Here is a 21,738-nt window from a genome sequence, read left to right on the forward strand (position 1 = left end):
CACAGTATAAAGAAAGTCCCATCCAACACTGGCTTTATTGCTGGGCAGGGTCAACTGATCCTTGGCAGTGCTTGGGCTGAAAGTCGCAAGGGTTGGAAGGCAGGGGGCTCAGCTTTCACTGGGCATGGCAGGCACACTAGCAAGTGCAGAGAGTAGGCGTGTATAAATGTCAACCCCACGTAGAAACACAGCCTCATGCAGTCGTTCGTTATGGTCATGTAGCAGCACAGGGGTGTGGTTCATGGGCGAGAAGCCCAGAGCTGGGATCCCCACCTGCAGGGGTGACAAGGTGCTGTCAGGGGAAAGGCAGCCTTCAGACTAGCCCACTGCCTGGCAGGCCCTGTGAGTGAGTAGCTCACCGCTCGGATATAACGGCTATCAGTGGCAGCAGGAAAGATCTGTGGCTCCAGCGTAAGGTTCCTGCAGGAGAAGAGCCTGGTAAATGGGGAAGAAGGCGGGAAAAACCAGAGGGGCACAGGACGGTGGGAAAGACAATGAGGAGAGGTCCCGGGATCTGGGCTGTGGGGAGAGGGCTGGTCAGTGCTCACATTTCCTTGCAGGCCCCGCTGAAAGCTGCCCACCAGGGATTTGAATCATCAGTGCGTGTCATTCGGGGCTCTGTGAATTTCTGGGAAAGGGGAGGGGTAACAGGATAAGGACCAGGACTTCAGGCTTCACTACTCATAGAATGTGCTGTGCTTGGCACAGGGCACACCCACCCATCTACCAGGCTTCCAAGTGGTCAGGGTAGCCCAGGTCCTCTTCGAGTCCTTCAAATGCCCTAGGTCTGGGGCTTTTCCTAATTCCTCACTCCCCATCTAGTTCACACTTTTCCTTCATATCCTAGCCCAAATGCTTGTTGCTCAGGTGCCCTGGGCCTCAGACGGGCAGAATACATATTCTCTGAATACAAGGTCCCACTTTCCTGGACCACATGTGTGCATAATCACATAATAACATCACAGTATTATTATTATTTTTTTCTTTCTTTCAAGAGAGTTTCTCTACATAGCCCTGGCTGGCCTGAAAGGACACTCTGTAGACCAGGCTGGCCTCAAACTCACAGAGATCTGCCTGGCTCTGCCTCCTGAGTGCTGGGATTAAAGGTGTTTGCCACCACCACCCGGCTTGTTTTGTTTTTTAAGACAGGGTCTTAGGTAGTAGCCCTTGCTGGCCTTGAGCTCACTATATGACCAAGGCAGGTCTTAATCCTCCCACATCTACCCCTGAGTGCTGGGATTATAGGCATTTGTCACATTCCTACTTTATGAAGTGCTGGGGATCCAACCCAGGGCTTCAAGCATGCTAGAAAAGCACTCTGCCAACTGAGCTACATTCCAAATCTCCTATCAGAGTATACACACATGAGGCACGACCCCCATTTTATCCACCATTCACAATGGTCTCTACAGCTATTGCTTACTGGGTAAATGAAACATCTCTTACAGCGAAGGGAATAGCCAGATGTATGCAGATGCACCAGGCACATACTCCTATGTTTTCATCCTCAGTAAGATAAGTCCCCAGTGGCCCTGATGCTCCCTCATCATAGGTCCCAAGTCAATACCTGAGCAAACTCAAAGGTGACCCCCTCGCCCGCCTCCCGGCACCAGGTCTCCAGCTGCTTCTCGAAGGCCTGAAAGGAAGGGAAAAGAGGTAAGCCTCTAGGACAGGACTGAGAATCCAGGCTCTCCCTCAAACCTGGGTGGAGGCGGCACCTTCATGTCAACATCTGGTGCCACTCGGAAGTCAAAGCTGGCACTCATGGCAGCAGGTACCACGTTATAGGCCACACCACCTTCTAGCTTAGTCAGATTCACAGAAGTCACAGCCCCTTCCTTCAGGTGAGGGTTCGCCTGCAGCCTGCAAGGGTGCATGGCGGAGGGGGATGGCAGAGGGCAGAAGCAGACAAAGGAAGGTTACACAAGTCTCCCTCCCATCTTGCACAGCCTTCCAGAGCCACCCCCACACCCCACCCCTTCCTAGGCTGCCTTACCTCTGCTTTTCCTTCTCCCGGAATGCCAAGATGGAGTTTATAACCTTATGCTAGGAGAGTATGAGGTGAGATGTGAGAGTGGCCCTGGGACAGAGCCTCCCGAATGCCCAGGCTCCCCGTGGGCCACACACCAACTTCTCTGCTGCTGTATCCTCAATGAATCGTGAGGCGTGGCCTGGCTTCCCCGTGCTGGTAACCCGGATCCCTGGGAGGAACAGAATTTTCAGCATGAGAGAGCTGGAGACACAGCCCTACGGTGGGCCCAGGTCTTTTCCACATTCTAAACTCTGAGCCCATGGCACAGTGCAGGATCCTGGCAACAGATAAGAGCTTGCTCTCAGAACCCAGGAAGGAAAGAGCTGGGAGGCAAAAGTCTAGATGTCTCAGACATCGACTTCTAAGAGAGCCTGTGCTGTGCAAGCCCACACAGAGTTGGGCTGGCTGAGTTGCCACCTGGCTAGAAGTAGCCCTTGCGGGGTGAGGGGAAGCCATTCCTTAACTAGCTGTCAGTAGTAAGCACATGAAGCTGCACAGCGTAAGGAGAGGGTGCCGCGCAGTGGGACCGGATGCCTTGGTCAGCTGACCCAGGGGACGGCCATAAAGGAGGCAGCAGCAGAAAGTGATCCCCCCACTCCCAGTCCATACTCACACCAAGGACTCCGTTCACTATAAAAGACAGTGAAGGCATCAGTGGGGTTGGCCAGGCCTGAGGGAGGAAGTAGGTACACAGAGTGGAGTGTGACTCAGCCTCCCCTTGCAGCCTCCCCACACCTGGGAGGCTTGCCAACCTGCTCACCCTCATCCAGGGCAAAGCCTGCCCGCAGAGCCTGGAACTCAGGCCGCTTCACAAACAGTTCCATCCCTTTGTGACCTCCGACCTCCTCGTCTGTAAAAGTGTCAGGGATGCGACGTGAGATGCCTCCCAACACACTTTCGTTCCCCTTCTCGAAGATGCCCCTCCCCAAGCCACTCCTACCAGGCACAAAGGTCAGGTGGATGGTTCTAGGGAAGCGGTGGCCCTCACTCTTCAGTCTCCTCACAGCCTCCAGGTACCTAAGGGAGCAGAGGCTAAGTGCAAAGGGTGTACAGGGTGTAGTCTTGTGCACCAGACACTTCCCTGCTATGCATTTCAGGATGCCCTGTCCCTTTCTGGGCCTGTTTCCCCATCCATAAGTGATCATGGCAGTAATTTCTGCTTTATACAGAAGGTCAAGATGATCCTTGCTTGGCCTGGGGTTTTTCAATCACATCTCTGTGTTCCTGCTGAGTCCAGAAGGCCAGCAGGGGACTGGGAATGGAGGATACTCACTGGATGCTTACACACTTCATGTCCTGGGCGCCCCTGGCATAGATGTAGCCCTCGGAATCCTTGAAGGCTTCAAAGGGGTCATGATGCCAATGTTCCTGAGAGGAAAGGTGGGAAGAGGGACCCGCCACAGAACTGAGACGGTGAGAGGGTTAGGAGAAGGCTAAGAAAACGGCTAGCTGACTTCCATCCCCCATCAGTTTCCTGTCTCCACCCCCTCCCTAGCGCAGAACCCTCAGGGGACAAAGGCTGCTTGTACAGAGCCATGCCATATGAATGTTAAGAGTTAGTGGTGGATAAGCCGGGCATAGTGATGCACACCTTTAATTCCAGAACTCAGGAGGCAGAGGCAGGTGGATCTCTGAGTTTGAGGCCAAGTTGGTCTACAGAGTGAGTTCCAGGACAGTCAGAGCTACATAGTGAGACTCTTGTCTTGAGGGGGGGGGGGGGGAGGACACAAATCAAACCCAAAACAAAAATGTGGTAGAATCAGCGCCATGGGCCCCTGGGGGACATCCTGAAGTCTACACTATGTCTGTCCTCCAGGCCTGCACACACCCATCTATACATACCTTAAAGACAGGTACCACATCTGTATGGGAGTTTAGCAAGATGGAGGGCAGTGTAGGGTTGGTGCCCGGCCAGGTCAGCACAGTGATCACATAGCCAGGTGCCACCTGCAGAGAGTGAGGACAGGAGCCAGTCAGCACCAGGTGACAAGGTGTCCCCAAGCCCTCATCCCCACCCTGCTCAGGAACCCAGGCTCACCTCCACTTTCTGACAGCTCAGGCCCAGCTGGTGGGCTCTCTCCTCAAGGAAGGCAATGGCAGCCCCTGGGGAAACAGAGAACCTTGGCACTGCTTTTGCTGGTACCCACCAGCCCAGGGCAGTCCAGAGATGTACAGCTGCCTTCCCAACACAATTCCAAATCCCCAAAGACACCTGCACCTGTGTCCCCAAGAAACAATATTCGTGGCCCATAAGTGACCCTCTGTGAAGATCGGGTGCTATCTTTTTTAAAAGATAGAGACGTCAGAGATAAAGAGACTCACCCAAAGTCTCTCAGCTCGTAAATCTTACAACAGCATTTGCACTCCTGCACAAGATTCCCAGTCACCAAGCCGGATTCCCTAAGGGCTGTGGCCTTTGAACGACTTTGGTAGACTGGGAATTAGGTGTCTCTCTGTGGTCGCCCCAGTCTCCCCACTCCACTCTGGCCCTTGAGGAGTGAGATGAAGTCACTCCTTAACTAGCTGCCAGGAGTAACCACGCGAAGCTGCACAGCATAGAGAGAGGGTGGTGCGCAGTGGGACCGGTTGCCCTGGTCAGCCGATACAGAGGATGGCTACAGCAAAGGAGGCAGCAGAAACAGCAGAGTGGGAGTTCCCTGGGGTGACAGGTGTCGGAGACAGTGTACAGCACACTCCCAGGCCTTGAGGCCCTATCACAGGCCTTAAGACCCTGCATTCTCACCGTAGTCAGGATTGGGCTGCACAGTTCGGATGCGCAGGTACTGGCGGAAAAGCGTCACGGAGGGGTGCTCGGACTCGGGGCCCTTGGTGGTCATGGCGCCGCGTGCTGGCTTGGGCAAAGTCAGTAGTTAATTATTACTCCTCTCTCTTGCTCCCAGCAGCTGGGGCCCGGTGGGCTGCACCTGCACCTTCCCAACGCTGCTCCCACGGCGAGAAGAACACCTACCTTGGTTTGACTACCCCATTCTGGGCTGTGCTAGTTACTTTCTACACATTTCCTCATTTAATCCCCAGGAGAGTGCCAAGGAAGTAAGTTTGTGCCTTTGAGTGCCCACTTGACAAAAGAGAAAGCTGAGGCTCAGAGAGGTTCAGAGCCAGCTAAGGAAGTAGGAGAACTTGGTTTGAAAGAGACATTGACTCCCTATACCCTCCTCAAAATATTTCTCCCAAAAGCCGGGCTTTTATGCCACGGTGCCCCATGCCCCTCAACCGCTCCCTAAGGTGTCCCAACCTTGCTCTCTCCTGGTTTCCGTCCTGCGCTCTCCTCTCTCAGGGACCTCTCGGAACTGTGGCCAGGACTCAGGGTCCACCGAGGTCGCAATCTCAAAACCGCCCAGGTACGCCCACCACGTGGCCAGGGCGGGGTGGAGGGGCGGAGACCGGAGACTGCAAGGGCCGTCCCAGTTTCCGTGGCGTGGCGGAGTCGTCGCCGTTGTCCCTGCCTGACTCAACGTGGGGCCTGCGCCGGGTAACTGGCAGCTTGGATCCGGGATCCACCCCCTGGGTCCTCCTCACTGCGGCCAGCTCCGCCCTCCCCACGCCCCGCCCTGGAGCCTGGACCGCAAGCTCAGGCTGGCCCCGCCCCCAGGCGACCCTCCTCCCCCTGCAGCCTCCGGATAGGGCGAGAGAAGAGGGCGGGGCCTGGCGCTAAAAGTCGCCGCAGCGGCTTTGGGAACGCGTCTGCTCTCTAGGTGTCGGGCTGCAAAGTGCATCTTCTCCCCTCTGTCCTTTCTGCCCTTTTCTGGCCTCCACTCCTCAAGGAGGCTCTCCCAGATTGCCTCACTCCTTGTGTAGTGAGGTTTTTGGGTTGTTTTTTTTTTTTTAGCGTCTGCTCTCCCCACCCTGTGAGTTCCAGGATACCGATGTGCCCAGGGAATTCTAACCCTGGCCAGGCAAAGTGGGAGTCTGGGCAAGGTGACATAAATGAAAAATAAATGCCCGAACGGGAGAACGTGCGGCTGTGAACGTGTTACGGTGTGGCCAAATCCGTGTCACGGTGGATATAACCGTATGTGTGACACTATGAGTCTGAGATAGTGGAGATGCCGAGCGTCACGTGCAATCGTATGCATCAGGTACAATCATGACACCTGCCAGCATGGGAGATTGGGAAAGAGCACCTTGGCTGACCCTCCATCGAACCCTAAGCTCTTCCGCCTCCAGCGGAGAGAGAAACAGAGGCATGGCTGTTCCCCTGGCCACCAGCAAGCTGTTTGTAACTGTAGCTGCCCACTTGTGCACCTAGCTGCTCTTTGTACTTCCAGCAAGTTCTGCCCTCTGTTCCAGAGGCTGAGCCAGCTTGGGGAGGGGGAAGGAGCAGAAGACTTCAACCTTGGGACCAAAGGAGCAGGCAGGGAGAATCAAAAAGTGGGCCATTCCACCCTCTTGGGGTTGAAGTCTGTGCCTGTTCACCCATAACAAGGAAGCAATCGGGTCTGGTGGTTCAACAACACTGTTTTAGGTTTTTTCGTTTTTTGTTTTTTGGTTTTTCGAGACAGGGTTTCTCTGTGTAGCTTTGGAGCCTTTCCTGGAATTCACTTTGGAGACCAGGCTGGCCTCGAACTCACAGAAATCCGCCTGCCTCTGCCTCCTGAGTGCTGGGATTAAAGGCATGCGCCACCACCACCTGCCTGTTTTAGTTCTTAAACCACACACCATTTCCACCTTCACGGACTCACGCAGGTATTTCACCTACCCACATTCAACCCCACAATCATTTCCCCGCTACTGTCACCATGCCCATTTCACAGAGGAGGAAACTGAGGCACAGAGAAGGGAGCACAGATTATAAGGAAGTAGTGCACTCACTTAAGACTCCCAGGAGCACCGCTTCCAGCCTCCCCATCCAGTCTGAGACTTGCCTCCCACTCCCAGCTTCCCCCACACAAGTCAGGAAACACAATGTCACTCTCCAGGGGGGACAAAAGGGCTTTTCTTTATTGTGCCTGTGAAATGAAATCAAAAGTCCTGGCTGGGCTTGATCCTCTGTCCCCAATCCCACTCAGGGCTGCCTCCCTGGAAGAGGAGAGAGAGCGTCTAGACCCTTCAAGGTCAGTTCTGCGAAGTGAGTCCATTCAAGGCAAATGGTCAAGGAATGCAAGAAGGGCGAGGTGGAAAGCTTGCGGATTGTGGAGGTAGCAGGCATGGCCTGCGTTGTGTAGCTTCACCACAGAGTGGTTGGGCAGGTGGTGGAGCTGCTGAAGTGACTCTCGTGCCAAGGTGTGATCCAGTTCCCCATACAGGATAAGAGTTGGGGTCTGCAGGGCAAGGCCAGAAGTTGTTGATCCTGGGGGCTTGGTGAGGATCCAACCCACAGGCTATTCCTTTGGGGAGCCTTGCCCCCACACTCTACCTCTTCCATCCAACTTCAGGGGCCAACCCTCTAAGACCACCCCCATGTGGTACAAGCCAGGGACAGGGCCAGGGGGCCAGGATCTTTGCAGATCATTGTCTAAGTACCTTCACAGCCCAGAATTGTTCCTGTGTGTAATTCCGTGTGGAGGTGGGTGCAATGGGCACAAATCCACGGAGCTGGTGGTGGGTTCGCATCAAGAAGGGCAGGGCATAGCTGCCACTCAGGGAAGGGCTCACCAACACAGCATTCTGCACCTCTAGGTCCTGCAGCACCTGCTTCAGCAGCTTCGCTCGTCCTGACTCTGTGCTCGCTTCCTTTGAAGGTGCTGAGTTCCCAAAACCTGGGAAAAGCAGCAGGCACTACCTGAGAGGGGCTAGGACAGTGGTTCTCAACCTTCCTAATGCTTTGGCCCTTTAATACAGTTCCTCATGTTGTGGGAAAATTATTAATTTTTTTTTAAGATTTATTTATTATGTATACAGTATTCTGTCTGTGTACCAGAAGAGGGCACTAGATCTCATTACAGATGGTTGTGAGCCACCATGTGGTTGCTGGGAATTGAACTCAGGACCCCTGGAAGAGCAACCAGTGCTCTTAACCTCTGAGCCATCTCTCCAGCCCGGGAAAATTATTTTTGTTGCACTTCATTACTGTAATTTTGCTGCTGTCATGGATCACAGTGTAAACATCTGATATGCAGGACATTTGATATGTGACCCCTGTGAAAGAGTCATTCAACCCCCAAAGGGATCCTGACCCACAGGTTGAGAACTGCTGAGCCAGGAACTACTCAGGACTTCCTGCCCATCACAGTGGGGGAAAGAGATGAGGATCGGTGGCACATAGCAATTCCACCCCAGCCGTTCTCAGAAGCAAGTTTTCATTCTATAACAGGCCTGTAAGAAACTCAGTTTTCCAGCAGGTGAGACTGCTCGGTGGGTAAAAGCACCTGCTGCACAAACCTGGACGACTTGCATCTGATCTCTGGAACCCACGTGGTGAAAGGAGGAAACTAACTGACTCCCATAAAATGTCCTCTGACCTCCACATGTGCACTTCGTCATGCACACATATGCACACACATGTATACACACAGTGTCAACCAACTAGCTAATAATACTTTTTTAGAAGGAGAAATATCTTTCAGTCATTATATTGGCTAAACTTTTAAGCTGATAGGAACCAGTGTTAGGAAGCTCTAAGGAAAGGACACCTACCTGACTGAGGGAAGGATAATCTCTACAGCCTTTCTGGAAGGCTACATAGTATTTGTCCAAAAGCTTAAAAGTGTATCCTGACTCATCAATTGTCCTTGATAGCTACCCTAGAGAAACTATTGCCCCTAAATGTTTCTTTTGTTTGTTTGTTTTTCTGAGACAGGGTTTCTCTGTGTAACCCTGGATATCCTGGAACTTGCTCTGTAGAACTCAGAGATTCACCTGCCCCTGTCTCCTGAGTGCTGGAGGCATGCCCAGCTTTCCTATACTTAAAGAAACATGTCCAAAGAGGCTTGGGTTAGATATTTGGGTATTTCAGGTGACACTAAAAATGTTAAATACACTAACTGAGGAATGAACATGCAAAGCCTGCCCATGCCTCCCATGGCCCACACAGCAGCCTGCCCATGCCTCCCATGGCCCACACAGCAGCACTGACAGCAGAGGAGGTGTGCAGGATCTGGCTTGACCCACAAGTCATGGTGTAGCCAGGACAATAGAGGTGTAAATACATTCATTAAGTAGGCAGAATGCTCATGCTCCCAACTCCCACATACAACCTGCATGTTGTCAGTCTCTCTCTCTGTCACTGTCTCTCTCTGTGTACGTGTGTGTGTGTGTGTGTGTGTGTGTGTGTGTGTGTGTGTGTGTGTCTGTCTCTGTCTCTCTCTGTACAGGCAGGTTGAGCCCAGGGCCTTGCATATGCTAGGCAAAGACTCCACCATTGAATTATATTTTCAGGCCTTTCTTACTTTTTTTTTTTTTTTTTTTTGGTTTTTTCGAGACAGGGTTTCTCTGTGTAGCTTTGCGCCTCTCCTGGAACTCACTTGGTAGCCCAGGCTGGCCTCGAACTCACAGAGATCCGCCTGGCTCTGCCTCCCGAGTGCTGGGATTAAAGGCGTGCGCCACCACCGCCCGGCTTTACTTTTTATTTTAAGACAGGGTCTCTACTAAGTTGCCAGGCTACCCCTGAATTCACTCTGTAGTCTAGGCAGGCCTTGAATCTGGGATCCTCCTGCCTCAGCCTCCTGAGTAGCAGGGATTACAAGTCTGTACGACCAGGCCCACCTGTGTGTGTCTCCATGCGTGAAAATGCCTGAAAGTGGGCCTGTCACTCTCAGCGGTCAAGAGGGCAGAGAAGTGTTATTGGCTTCTAAGGACTCTTTATGTCTTATTTTGGGTTTTTTTTTTGAGACAGGGTTTGTAATAGTCCTCTGTCCTGTATCTCCCTCTGTAGACCAGGCTGGCCTCGAACTCACAGAGATCCACCTGCCTCTGCCCCGCTGAGTGCTGGAATTAAAGGTGTGTGCCACTGTGCCTGGCAGGACTTCATATTGATTTAGCTGGGTACAGGCCCAACACTCAGGAGGCAGAGACAGGAAAATCTTTGTGAGTTTGGGGCCAGCCTGGTCTACAAAGCAAGTTCCAGGACAGCCAGGGCTGTTACACAGAGAAACCTTGTCTCCAAAAACAAAAACAAAAATTGATTTTATTTTTAATTTACATGTATATTTCTGTATGTAGGTTTGTGCACATGAATTCAGGTTCCCGCAGAGTCCAGAAGAGGACACTGGATCCCCTGGAGCTGGAGTTACAGGTTGTGAGCTGCCTGACATGGGTATTAGGAAACAAACTCAGATTCTCTATAAGAACAGCTCATGCTGAGCCATCTTTCTAGTCCCTGGGCCACCCCCCAAGCCCCACCCCCACTTTCATTTTTAATTAGAAGAATGATAGCACGAGGCTGGAGGTGTAGCTTAGTGGTTGAGTGCCTGCCTAGCATTCTTGAGGTCCTGGGTTCGATCCACATTACTGGAAACAACAACTAACCCAGAGGGTAGCATAGTCCATGTATACAGTCAAAAACAAAACGAAACAAAACAAGGAGATGCTGTTCACTGAGTGGGTAAAGGGGGTCGCTACCAAGTCTGGCAATCTGAGTTTGATCCCTGGAACCCACAGGGTGGAAGGAGAGAACCAATTCTTACAAGTTATCTGCCGACTTCCACAGGTGTGCCCCCAAAATTTAGAAAGAAAAAAAAAGCCACAAAAATCACACAGTCACAAAAAGCACAGTGAAATCCCCCCAGTAGGACCCTAGGATGACTGTGGCTTAGAATAAGTTTTGGTTTTACTAAAAAAAAAAAAAAAAATTAAATTAAATAAATAAATTGTAAAAAAAAAAAAAAAAAAAAAAAAGGAAAAGAAATCCCCCCAGTGGTTGCTCATGAAATGAATCGCTTTTCTGTTTTCTCTGTGACATACAATAACTCACACTGTGGTTTTTCAAGGTAGAAAATAAAAACAGGCTTTTATTGTGGTGCCTTCTTGTGACCTGCACCTGCTTTGTCTGAACACAGGGGCCCACATGGCCCTGCTTCACCTTTAGGGCTTTGCTAAATTCTCCCTTCTGGCAAGTGCTCCTGTGTTCCTGCTTCAGCCTGCTTTCTCTAAACTTGACTGTGGGGGTACTCACCTGGAAGGTCAATGGCCACAGCCCGGTAGCCCCTCTTAGACAGTAGCTGCAGTGTGCCCAGCTGTTCCCATATGTGGGAATTAAATGCCTTCCCATGGAGAAACACCACTTGCACCCTGCAGACACATGGGGGAAACATGTGGCATGGGACCCAGGCAGGCACCATCCTTTCTTCCCGGGTATCTTTCGCTGCCCTCCAGGCTCCTGAGCTCCACTAAACTTTAGTGGAGTTGGACTGGGGTCCCTCCACTAAACCCTTGGGTAATCACTCACCTGTGTGCTGGCTGGATAGGCAACACCTCACGGTAAAATATCTGAGAGTTGCCGTGGGTGAAACCAGCCAGGACTGTGACATTGGGGCCCCTCCAGAGCTGGGAAGTCTGCTCAGGCAGGCCAGGCAGGCCCACATACAGGAGAAGCACGAGCAGCAGGCCGAGCCCCAGCAGGGTTGCCTGGTACCGGCTCATGAAGGTCTGTGCCACACAGCCTGGAAGAGAAAAGGGTAGAGAGAGGCTGAGGAAGATCTCTGGCCCTCCTCCCTTCTCTGGCTCTGCATGACTATCTGGTTGCTCATACCCAACTACTCCTCAGGCCTGGGCAAAGGCCTGGGACACTCCACTCTGTGGAGAAGTGCACGAGGTGTCCCTCTGACACAGGCATGTGTAGTGGTCACCACCACTGCTGTGTTAACTACACCAGCCCTTCTGGCCGTTGCCTTCATGCCTGACCCTCTACATTAAGCACTCAGAGGCCACAAGAAAACACAGGGAACATATATGACTGTAGTTCTCTGGTATGAAGGAATCCAGGCTCGCAGGTGAATTCTCTACCGCAGCAGAAGCAAGGGACCTGGGACCTGGGGCGAGTTTCCAAAATACCAGGCCACGTGTGTTCTGGAAGAAGATAGATGAACTGTGTGTTCGTTCTGGCAGGAGCTGGATGAACTGGAGACTCAGTGGTGGCTGGAGGACACCGATAAAGCCCAACGTGTGCAAAGAGACCTCCACTGAGGGCACGCCTGGAAATGGTTCTCTTTCCTCACAATGACTAGAACACTGCTAAAAACAGAATGCCCTGTGCAACAGGGGGGCCTAGTTCATGGTCACACCAGCCATTACGAGCCAGTTCACGGAGAACGTTGGGGATAACGCTGAGGTCTGAGATACTGGGGGCTGGGAAGAGGGCAGCTGGCCTAGAATTGGGCCAGCTTTCACCCCACTTCTGCCAAATGATCTGCTTCATGAACTCCTCCAGTATGGTGCCTTTGTTAGCCCCAGAGGGGCACTCAATCAGGGCCAGTGGTCTTGGTTTGAGAATTCCCCTCTGCCACGAGTTGAGTTTGGTTACTCGGGCTGAGCTCCTGGTACTCGACCAAGCTTCTTGTGCGATTTACATAATACAATCCACCTAAGCAAGTGGGCAATGGGATATCCCTATCATCACTTACTGGGCCTAAGGTGAACATGCTTGTCTTGTTTCTAGGATTCTGGATACGTTCTTTTGTTGTTGTTGTTTTGTTTTTTTCTGAGACAGGGTTTCTCTACATAGCCCTGGCTGTCCTGGAACTCACTCTGTAGACCAGGCTGGCCTCAAACTTACAGAAATCCACCTGCCTCTGCCTCCCAAGAGATGGCACTAAAGACATACACACCACCACTGCCTGGCTCTGGATGCTTTTTTATTGAGTGTAAATTGAGTCTGTGGTAGGCCTAGGAGCTGCAGCCTGCATTGGTTCACACCCACCTCTGCTGACTCTGTGGAATTCTTCTGGAAATCTCGCTCTCTAGCTCCGAAGTCAGGCAGTGTGTGGGCACTAGCAGATCCTCCAGTGCTGATGGAAAATCGGGACCCAGGCGGAGAAGAGCACGCTCTTCTTCCTAACCTGGAGCAGCCAAGGATGTCCGCCTCCAACGCAGCTTTAGCTCAGGTTCCCACAGGGCAGAGCATCTGTGAAGGAACCCTCTTAGTTGTCCGAGAGAGGCGAACCTGTGCTTCTTTCAGGGTGAAGGGGTGGGGCTTTATTCGTTGCCATGGCAACCCAGGGTGCCCAAGACTAGACAATTGTAAGGGTTCTGATGCCGATTGCTGGGCAGGTGGAGGAGGAGAGGCGTAAACTGTGCTTGCCCTGGATACTGGAAGGCCTCTCTACCGTGACACACAGATGTAGACATACTCACACGGAGACAAGTGTCTTGCTTCCACACATTTCAAGAAGCTATTCCCTAAATGTACAGCCGCCTCTTTGTACACACATTGGCCTATGCACAGTCAGTCTCTTACAGGAACATCCACAAAATCACATGCACAGTTGTGTTATCAGTCTCCTCTGAAGTCAGAACACTCCATGCTGCAGGGGAGCTCCGTGAGCAGGGAAGTAAACGGCCAAAAATTAGCTTCAAGAACTCCCTGAAGGGCTGGAGAGATGGCTCAGAGGTTAGGAGCACTGGCTACTCTTCCAAAGGTTCTGAATTCAATTTCCAGCAACCACAAGGTGGCTCACAGCCACCTGTAATGAGATCTGGTGCCCCCTTCTGGCCTGCAGGCACACACGCAGGCAGAACACTGTATACATAATAAATTAATAAATCTAAAAACGAAACAAAACTCCCTGAAACTGACCAGATTCACTAGGCTCCTCCCTACCCGAGTAAACAATGAAGGGTGAGACTCTTTCAACTAAACAAAGGTAAGCTGCAAAGAAGACTGAGGCCAGAGCAGGTCTCTGAAGAAGTGGAAACCAGGTGAACTGCCTGGAAGAGTTTTAGACTGAGTCACTTGGAAAGGACACTCTCCATCCAACCTGCTGAGCTGGCTGCAGGCTGTGCAGTGTGTTCCACGTTTCCCAGCTTTTGTGAACGGTCACCCATGCTGGGGTGGGCTTTGGTGATGTAGCTGTCTGTGAGTCCTGTAAGAAACCCCTTATCCATATTTCTGTTAAGTAACCCCAATAAAGCTCATTGGCTCACCAAGTTGGGCTTTGGTGGTATCCGTACTTTGGTCTGCCATGGCTCCCTATCTGGGGTGAGTAGACAAGTGTGTTTCATCTCCCCAGTAAAAGTTTGGTCACACACCAGTCAGTGAAAGACCCCCACCAAAAGCCCAGATACAGTTCCCCCAGAAACCCAAAAGAGCTGAGGGAATCGATATCTTAAAATAAACAGGACTGAGTCAGTTCCCCCTTCCTGGAGAGGGTGAAGTCAGATGTTTTCAAAAGAACAAAGTCAGGATGTCTGGTAGTGACCGATTAACCACGAGATGCCCCTCTCCAGAGATAACATGACCAGACCCCAGAAATGGGTTGTAAAACTCCTGACAGGGCAAACAGATAAGCTAGAATAAGACAAAGTCCAGGCCCGGGAAAAACTGGACCAATCAAAGATAGACCCGTACTAACCCCCTCCCCTCTTAAGAAATTTTGTGGGTTTTGCCTATAAAAACTAACTTCCCCAAGAAAGAATAACTCCTTCCTGCCTCGCTGCGCTTCGGCCAGTAAGTGCTTGAGATGAGTTCCCTGTCTCGACTTGTAAAGGAAATAAACCTTGCTTTTGCATTCTGGTCTCTCTGGGGGTCACGATCTGGGCACAACATCAGTTATCGGGAAGGCAGAGTCAGACACATGTATTTCAAGACCATATATATACAAGCCTAAAGCTTTAATCTCAGCACTCAGGATACAGAGGCAGGAGGATCTCTGAGTCTGAGGTCAGCCTTAACTACATAGGGAGTTCCAGATCAGACAGGGTTACATAGAGAGACACCCTTTCAAAAAACAAAAACAGAACAAAAAATCCAACCCATACACAGGCACGGGAGCTAGAGAGACTGAGACAGGAGGATTATAGGTTGAGGCCAGCTGGGCTGCTTGGTAAGACCCTCAAAACCACATGCAGACCCTTGGAATATTCAAGCACAAAATCATACCCAACCCTTAAACGACACATAAACACACAGTCCTGGCCTCAGAGTGTAGTACTCAAGGAGAGGGAGGGATCCATGCAAATTGGAGAGCTAGAGCTACAGAGTAAGACCCTGTCACAAACAAAAAGAACAACAACAAAAACCCAAAACAAAAAACCGGCAACAACAATAACAACAAAGACAGAAAAAAGCGCCCAAACTCAGGAGCATTGGATGTTCAAGACCTTCCTGGGCAATGTAGTGAGACCTTGAATTAAAATAAATAGGGGCTCGTGTGAGCCCCTATTTATTTTAGGGTAAAGGTCCTTGCAGACAAGCCAGATGTCCTGAGTTCAATACCCAGGACCCATAGAGTGAGAGGAAAGAAACAATTCCCCAAACTGAGCTCTGACCTCCATACACACCCTACTGTACGCTTTCGCCCCCGCCCTCCCCCATAAATAAAATATTAAAAGGGATAGGGTTACAGGTAAAGGCACTTGCTGCCAAGCCTGACAATCTGACTTTAATACCTGGAACTCACAAGGTGAAAGATGAACGGATTCCAGCAAGTTGTTCTCAGACCTCCTCCACGTTCCCAAAGACCCCGGGAAAGAAAAACTACCTAGCAAGCAAGGACCTGGGGGGCAGGCATGAGAAGAAACGCACCAGCAGAGGGACACACACAAACCTTGAGAAATACACAGAGTCAGATGCGGACATAAATACAGAAAAGAGACATACAAGCAAGCAGGCAGAACCCGTGAACACCCCATCCCATCACACCCCACCCTCGGCAAAAGCGAAGAGAAAACCCAGGAATGCACACGCAGACACTTGTGCGCACACAGCACGTGTTGCCCGGCGCTTGCGCCTTCCGAAGGACTCTGCCCCAAGCGGCGGGGACAAGGATGGCCGGTCCCCGGACAACCTGCGGGCCTCCTTCCCGGGAGACACTCACCGCGCTAACAGGGGTGACGAGGCGGGATCCGGTGAGGCGGGGCCCGGCCGAGGCGGAGCCAACAGCCAAACAGCCCGGCGAATCTGGTACTGCCTCGGGCTTGGTAACCAGCCGGCCTAAGTCGGACCACCCCTGCGCGCTTGCGCAGTACGCAGCTGCAGGCTTTGCCTGGTTACCAAAGGAAGATTTGGGGCGGTGCCCTAAGGCCCCGAGGCCCGCCTTTCCCGGCCCAGATTTTCGGAATTGTTATTGGCCTGAGGCCTGAGAGCCTGTGGACAGCCACCGGGTTCTTCACTTTCTATCGTTTTGTTTGCAAAATGGAGTTTAAGATAGGACTCACCGCATGGGGATGTCGTAGGACTTGAGGACAGGTCAAGTCTCGGAACACCGAGGCCTCCTGGCACCGAGGTCTCCTAGTGTAAATGCCAGATGATGTTATTGTTATGCAGCAGCTCCAGGCTTCTGCCCAAGCACTTTCTTTACTAGCCCCATTCCCCTGCCGGGTCAGAGCCTTAGGGGGACACTTATTGTTGGCTGGCAACCTGTGATCAACATCTGGTCTACCCCAGGTTCAGGCCTCTGTGTTGCAACCAGGCTCCGGGGCCCAGAGGCCATGAAGGGCGCAAAAGGTTCACTCCTTGTTGGTACTCTGCCAAGGTTGGCATTAACCAGACCCATTCTACAGGCTCGGAAAATACTCCCATGCCACCTGGCTGAACTTTGGCGGAGCCTTCCACGCTGATATGTAGGATGTCAGCGTCATGACAGGTGCACTGCTCGTCCTGGACTGTCCTGACTCGGGGTGAGGGCGGTTTAGGGGGGCGGACAGCAAGGATACCAGGAATAGATTTCCTTCTCAAGGCAGGCCACTTCCGTGTGGGGCGGACAGCTGAGGGTTTCAAGATCTTCAACCTGGCTCTTGGGGCACATGGGGGTCGGGGCGGGCTTGGGGAAACAGGTTCGGTTGGAGAAGAACCAAGGGTTAAGGTGCGGACGAGCCTAGCGGTAGTTTGTAACCAAAAGAGGGCGCCCGGAACCCCCAGGCCTGTCCCCACCTCCCGCCCCGCCCCTTTCCTACTTCGCTCCCCACCCGCCCACAGCACTCACCATATTCTCCTGCTGAAGACCACGCAGATTCCCAGGTACCACTCTGCGCTCTCGACTCTTCCTTTGCGTCTCCACTCAGAACCCCACCTGCCCCAAGTCATCTGATCTCGGCTCTCCAGGTCACCTCTCTCTGGGCTGCCCCTCTTTTTCGTACTTCCTTCAGACAGACCCAGGAATCCGGAATTGTGGGGCGCCGTGGACCGAGCGCGGGTGACTGCTGCGTCAACCGGTTGGGCTCCAGGGGCCAGCGCGCTGAGCACCCCCGTCCCTGGCAGTCAGGAACTCCAAAGTCCTTGCCAACCAGTGCATGTGTTTCTGCCTCTGGAAAATAGGCCTTCATCCCAAACAAACTTGGTCTCACTCCTGCCCGTATTGCCAGTTCACCCACTGTATGATAAGCGCTGGGTTAGATGAGGCTAATCCAGATAGTATTTAACCTGGACTGAGCGCTTACTATATGCCCAGGCATGTATCAAGCTTTTTTTTTTTTTTTTTTAAATGCATAGCTTCATTTAATCCTATCCACTGTCTACGAACTAGTATTAAATACCAGTTTTTACTACCGACACATACCTTAACTGGTGGTGAGACCCATCCGGATGCATAGTTTTTCTTTTTCTTTTTTTTCTTTTGGTTTTTCAAGACAGGGTTTCTTTTGTGTAACAGCCCTGGCTGTCCTGAAACTCACTTTGTAGACCAGGCTGGCCTCGAATTCACAGAGATCCACCTGCCTCTCTCTGCCTCCCAAGTGCTGGGATTAAAGGCATGAACCACCACCTGGCTTTCTTTCTTTTCTCTTTTTTTAAAATTTTTTGAGACATGGCTTCTCTGTGTAGCCCTGGCTATCCTGGAACTCGATCTATAGTCCAGGCTGGCTTTGAACTCAGAGATCCCCCTGCCTCTGCCTCCTGAGTGCTGGGACTAAAGGCTTGAGCCACCACTACCCAGTTTGCATAGTTTTTCTTAATATTTATTTATTTATTTATTTATTTATTTATGTTTGTTTATTTTTGGGTTGGGGGGTTGAGAAAGAGTTTCCTTGTGTAGCCCTGGTTGTCCTGGAACTCACAGAGATCCGCCTACCTCCACCTCCTGAGTGCTGGGACGAGAGGCATGTGCCACCATTGCCTGACAGTTTTTCTTAAATTCTTAAGTGACATTCCTAATTCTGCCATATTTTAGTTAAGTCAGTTGAAGCCCAATATCAAATAACCGAGTGGGAGAGGCAGAAATAATACCTGCTTTTCCTGACCGTAATTCAGATCCTAAAGACCTGGGAGTCACCTAACTGCTCCCAGCTGCCCCCCTACCCCACATCCCACCCCCAGCAGGGTGTTCTTTCACCACTCATCAGGCTGACTTTGAACTGCAGGCACATCACCGTCTAGCATGGCCAGTGTGGAGCAGCGTGAGGGCACCATCCAGGTGCAGGGCCAGGGCCTCTTCTTCAGAGAGGCCCGACCTGGCAGCGGGCAGGCCGCTCGCTTCTCTGTGCTGCTGTTACATGGCATCCGCTTCTCCTCTGAGACCTGGCAGAAGCTGGGTACTCTGCAGAGGCTGGCTGAGGCTGGCTACAGGGCTGTGGCCATTGACCTACCAGGTACTTCTGGGGTGGGCTTTTGGGCCAGGGTTGGGGAAAACTTGAGGTTGGAGGACTGGGAGGATTTAGCCAGGCAGGGCCCTGAGCTTGACAGAGTTAGGTACATAGTCCATGCACCTTTGAACTGGTCTAGTCTTGCTCTAGTAGGATCGATACACTGCTCAGCTGCTTTTCACTGTTACTAAGCCTGTGTCTTGATGTCTCTGGGCTTTATTCCCCTCATCTGGAGTGGTAGATACCGCACTCCTGCTGGTGACTGTCCCTAGTGAGCACAGAAGGAGGTTATCAGTGTGAATGTATTAGCTAGTACTTGAGAGGTAGTAATGGGTGCTCAGCTGATTGGAAGTAAATAAAGTACCTTGACCAAGCCACATTCACAGGCTGGTGGAGGCACTGACAATAGCCTTCCAGAGCCTTGGGAAGCATGGCAGGGCCTGATGGATGGCTAAGTACCTGGTCACCTATTTGCAAGCAGAGTCCTTGGGCACTGAAGGAGGTGGGAATTGCTTCCAGATTGCCTGTCATAACCTGGATCACCAGGCCCCACCCATTTTAGTGTCTCGTGAGGAATTGGAGGCATAGCCTGTCTGACTGGATCTAATCCCCTCACAAACTAGAGCTGATATAGTTTCAGGTTTCAAGGGCAGCTCTCCGGCCTGGCCAGGCTTGTTTCCAACAGTGGGTTGGGCTAAGCTTCAGGCTGAAGGTCTACAGTTAATGTTGTTGAAGGTGGGGACTGACTGGTAAGTCCCAGGGCAGAAGCACTGTCTCAGGTCCCATCCTCCAGGAGGGCGAAGTGCCTTCTAAACAGTTAACTTAATTTTCACACGTTTAAATGGCAGGATCATTCCCCATCCCATTTAAACAGAGAAGGGAAACTGGGCAGCTGAGGAGGGCTGGGAGGCCTGACCTATGGTCATCTTTATAGTAAATGGAGAACTGGGACTCAGACCTAGCCCTGATAGACTCCAGAGCTTGATTCTTTTCAGGACACTGTTAGTATGAATGCAAACATTGAAAGAAATGTCTTATTCTTGCCACAAATATAATACACCGGGCTGTGGGTGTGAATGAATTCAATCCACTGGGTGTTACATGAACCCGGGCACAGAGAGACCTAGGAGAACTTGCTGGAAGAAGGGACCCTTCCCATTCATTGCCCTTATCTCTCCCACACCTGAATCCCTGCAGGTCTTGGGCGTTCCAAGGAAGCAGCAGCCCCTGCCCCTATTGGGGAATTGGCCCCTGGTAGCTTCCTAGCAGCTGTGGTAGATGCCTTGGAACTGGGACCCCCCGTTGTGATCAGTCCATCATTAAGTGGCATGTATGCACTGCCCTTCCTCGTGGCCCCTGGCTCCCACCTCCGGGGCTATGTACCAGTGGCTCCCATCTGCACAGACAAAATCAATGCTGCTGACTATGCCAGTGTGAAGGTACCTTTCGTGTGTGTGTGTGTGTGTGTGTGTGTGTGTGTGTGTGTGTGTGTGTGAAGCTGAGATGGCATGTCAGGAGGAAGGTGGGGTCCATCCCTGGGCCTTCCTCAACTGGAAGCTGGGAAACCAATGGGGTGGTTTCTGGGGAGATGTGACCACCTAATTCCTTTTGGTTGACTTGGTAGATTACTATGCCAAACCCTATACAAACTGTGTACTTGGGAAAGTACAAATTCATGTCCCCACCCACTGGATCCGCTTATCTCTCCTCCTAAGGTAGGCAGGAAGAGACTAATGTGGTGGTGAGGGCTGACGCTGACCTTTAGAAGGCTGGGGTTGGTGAGGCAAGCCCCTTGATTCTTTCCTCTTTTCCCCTTCTCCCAGACTCCAGCTCTGATTGTATATGGAGATCAGGACCCCATGGGTTCCTCCAGCTTTCAACACCTGAAGCAGCTGCCCAACCATAGAGTGCTGGTCATGGAAGGGGCGGGGCATCCCTGTTACCTGGACAAGCCTGATGAGTGGCACACAGGGCTGCTGGATTTCCTGCAGGGGCTAGCATGAGACTCGGTCCTGCTGATCCGGGTGACAGCCTGCCTGCTCTGGGATCTCTCACAGTCTTCTCCTGGTCTCTGGCTTGTGCCTCACCTGCAACAGGTCTGTCTATACATCTGTCTGGGTTCCTGACATTTCTGCTTTTCTCTTGCAGTGACAGATCAGATCATGGAGGTAAAATCACGTGGAAAAAGTCTCGGATTCAAGGGGAGAAATCTGATTGTGGGTAATCCATGAGCTTCTCCTACAGGCTTCCCTGCTTGGCTTTCACTGCCTTACTTATTTTCCCTCCACCTCCTTCTTAGCTGCCCTACAGGCCGGACATTCCCTCTATTCCCCTGCCCCTCTTAGGCCACAGATAACAAACCTGTATGAATGCTTGTTTAGACTCACCCCACACCCAAACAGAACCCTTCCCTTGGGAGCACATGGGTCCACATGACTGGACTGATACCCACATTCTTGTGCATCACATGCTTGCGCAGGTCCATGTGAAGGTACAATTTCCTGTGAAGGCAGGTGGGAACCTCTTTATGAGACAGTCTTTGTAAGAGACCCACTTGCCAGGAAAAGGACCGTGGCCAGCCCTAGATTCCTCTCATCTACACGTTGCAATTGGTCCCAGACCAGAATTGCCTCCTCCGAAAGGGAGGTGTACCCCTCTGCCTTTCAAATATCCCTGTTTTTCTTTTTCCCTTCTTCTTGGGGGCTGTACACCTCCCCTGGTCATCAAGTCTGAATCTCAGCCAAGCCTGTTTCCTGCTGTGAGGTTTGGGGGTGGGGTAGGAGGGGAGACCGACTGCAGAGGTCCCTGAAATAAAGTGATGCTATTAGACTTCACATGCTTTTGCTGTCTCTGGAGCGCCGCCCCTCCCCCTTCCCCTTGGGACTGCCACTGTGGGCCCCTCCCCCACTCTGGCGGGACCAGATGGTCCCCCTGCCCTTTGTCCACTAGGCCAGATGGAGGGAAAGGGAGATTGGATTCCCCTCCCCACCCACACACACCCAGGTGCCAAGAGATTCAGCTTAGGGGGGAGGTGGAGGTCAGTGGGACCAGCATGAGCCGATTACCGAAAGGGGGAG

The 21,738-nt window shown here is 51.9% G+C and overlaps 3 protein-coding genes across 6 annotated transcripts; 1 reads left to right on the forward strand and 2 right to left on the reverse strand.

Annotated features, from left to right (window-relative positions):
- Acy1 (aminoacylase 1) lies at window positions 1-5,568 on the reverse strand. Of its 2 annotated transcripts, none has more exons than XM_052719326.1 (15): window positions 5,286-5,568; window positions 4,776-4,880; window positions 4,071-4,135; window positions 3,875-3,979; window positions 3,306-3,400; window positions 2,973-3,049; window positions 2,793-2,882; window positions 2,646-2,702; window positions 2,128-2,201; window positions 1,997-2,046; window positions 1,719-1,863; window positions 1,568-1,636; window positions 549-628; window positions 360-420; window positions 1-273 (listed from the first exon to the last, which is right to left on the reverse strand). In XM_052719326.1, exons 2-15 carry the CDS (start codon window positions 4,867-4,869, stop codon window positions 109-111), a joined length of 1,227 nt encoding a protein of 408 aa, XP_052575286.1. In that variant the 5' UTR covers window positions 4,870-4,880; window positions 5,286-5,568; the 3' UTR covers window positions 1-108. The 2 variants fall into 2 exon arrangements, with proteins under 2 accessions (XP_052575286.1, XP_052575295.1); XM_052719335.1 differs by having other exon boundaries at window positions 4,776-4,884.
- A 1,396-nt stretch (window positions 5,569-6,964) lies between these two features.
- Window positions 6,965-16,148, reverse strand: Abhd14a (abhydrolase domain containing 14A). The gene is made up of 6 exons (XM_052719379.1): window positions 15,961-16,148; window positions 12,846-13,049; window positions 11,376-11,589; window positions 11,103-11,218; window positions 7,514-7,749; window positions 6,965-7,311 (listed from the first exon to the last, which is right to left on the reverse strand). Exons 3-6 carry the CDS (start codon window positions 11,567-11,569, stop codon window positions 7,129-7,131), a joined length of 729 nt encoding a protein of 242 aa, XP_052575339.1. The 5' UTR covers window positions 11,570-11,589; window positions 12,846-13,049; window positions 15,961-16,148; the 3' UTR covers window positions 6,965-7,128.
- An 875-nt stretch (window positions 16,149-17,023) lies between these two features.
- Abhd14b (abhydrolase domain containing 14B) lies at window positions 17,024-21,495 on the forward strand. 3 transcript variants are annotated; one of them, XM_052719412.1, is made up of 5 exons: window positions 17,024-17,102; window positions 18,440-18,667; window positions 19,859-20,100; window positions 20,485-20,685; window positions 20,810-21,495. In XM_052719412.1, exons 2-4 carry the CDS (start codon window positions 18,457-18,459, stop codon window positions 20,662-20,664), a joined length of 633 nt encoding a protein of 210 aa, XP_052575372.1. In that variant the 5' UTR covers window positions 17,024-17,102; window positions 18,440-18,456; the 3' UTR covers window positions 20,665-20,685; window positions 20,810-21,495. The 3 variants fall into 3 exon arrangements, with proteins under 3 accessions (XP_052575372.1, XP_052575352.1, XP_052575362.1); XM_052719392.1 differs by having other exon boundaries at window positions 20,485-21,495; XM_052719402.1 differs by having other exon boundaries at window positions 17,068-17,277; window positions 20,485-21,495.
- The last annotated feature ends 243 nt before the right edge of the window (window positions 21,496-21,738 follow it).

This window comes from Peromyscus californicus, unplaced genomic scaffold, assembly GCF_007827085.1.
Source record: "Peromyscus californicus insignis strain IS unplaced genomic scaffold, ASM782708v3 Scaffold_11__1_contigs__length_118956290, whole genome shotgun sequence".
NCBI lineage: Eukaryota > Metazoa > Chordata > Mammalia > Rodentia > Cricetidae > Peromyscus > Peromyscus californicus.

Excerpts from the sequence above, each read along its gene's own strand:
- Abhd14b (XM_052719392.1), top strand. The coding sequence starts at position 18,457 with ATGGCCAGTGTGGAGCAGCGTGAGGGCACCATCCAGGTGCAGGGCCAG. Across the intron at positions 18,668-19,858 it reads TGTGGCCATTGACCTACCAG|GTCTTGGGCGTTCCAAGGAA; the intron begins GTACTTCTGGGG and ends GAATCCCTGCAG. Across the intron at positions 20,101-20,484 it reads CTGACTATGCCAGTGTGAAG|ACTCCAGCTCTGATTGTATA; the intron begins GTACCTTTCGTG and ends CCCTTCTCCCAG.
- Abhd14a (XM_052719379.1), bottom strand. The coding sequence starts at position 11,569 with ATGAGCCGGTACCAGGCAACCCTGCTGGGGCTCGGCCTGCTGCTCGTG. Across the intron at positions 11,219-11,375 it reads CCTATCCAGCCAGCACACAG|GGTGCAAGTGGTGTTTCTCC; the intron begins GTGAGTGATTAC and ends ATGTGTCTGCAG. Across the intron at positions 7,312-7,513 it reads AACAATTCTGGGCTGTGAAG|ACCCCAACTCTTATCCTGTA; the intron begins GTACTTAGACAA and ends CTTGCCCTGCAG.
- Acy1 (XM_052719326.1), bottom strand. The coding sequence starts at position 4,869 with ATGACCACCAAGGGCCCCGAGTCCGAGCACCCCTCCGTGACGCTTTTC. Across the intron at positions 2,047-2,127 it reads ATACAGCAGCAGAGAAGTTG|CATAAGGTTATAAACTCCAT; the intron begins GTGTGTGGCCCA and ends ATACTCTCCTAG. Across the intron at positions 629-1,567 it reads TCACCTTTGAGTTTGCTCAG|AAATTCACAGAGCCCCGAAT; the intron begins GTATTGACTTGG and ends CCCCTTTCCCAG.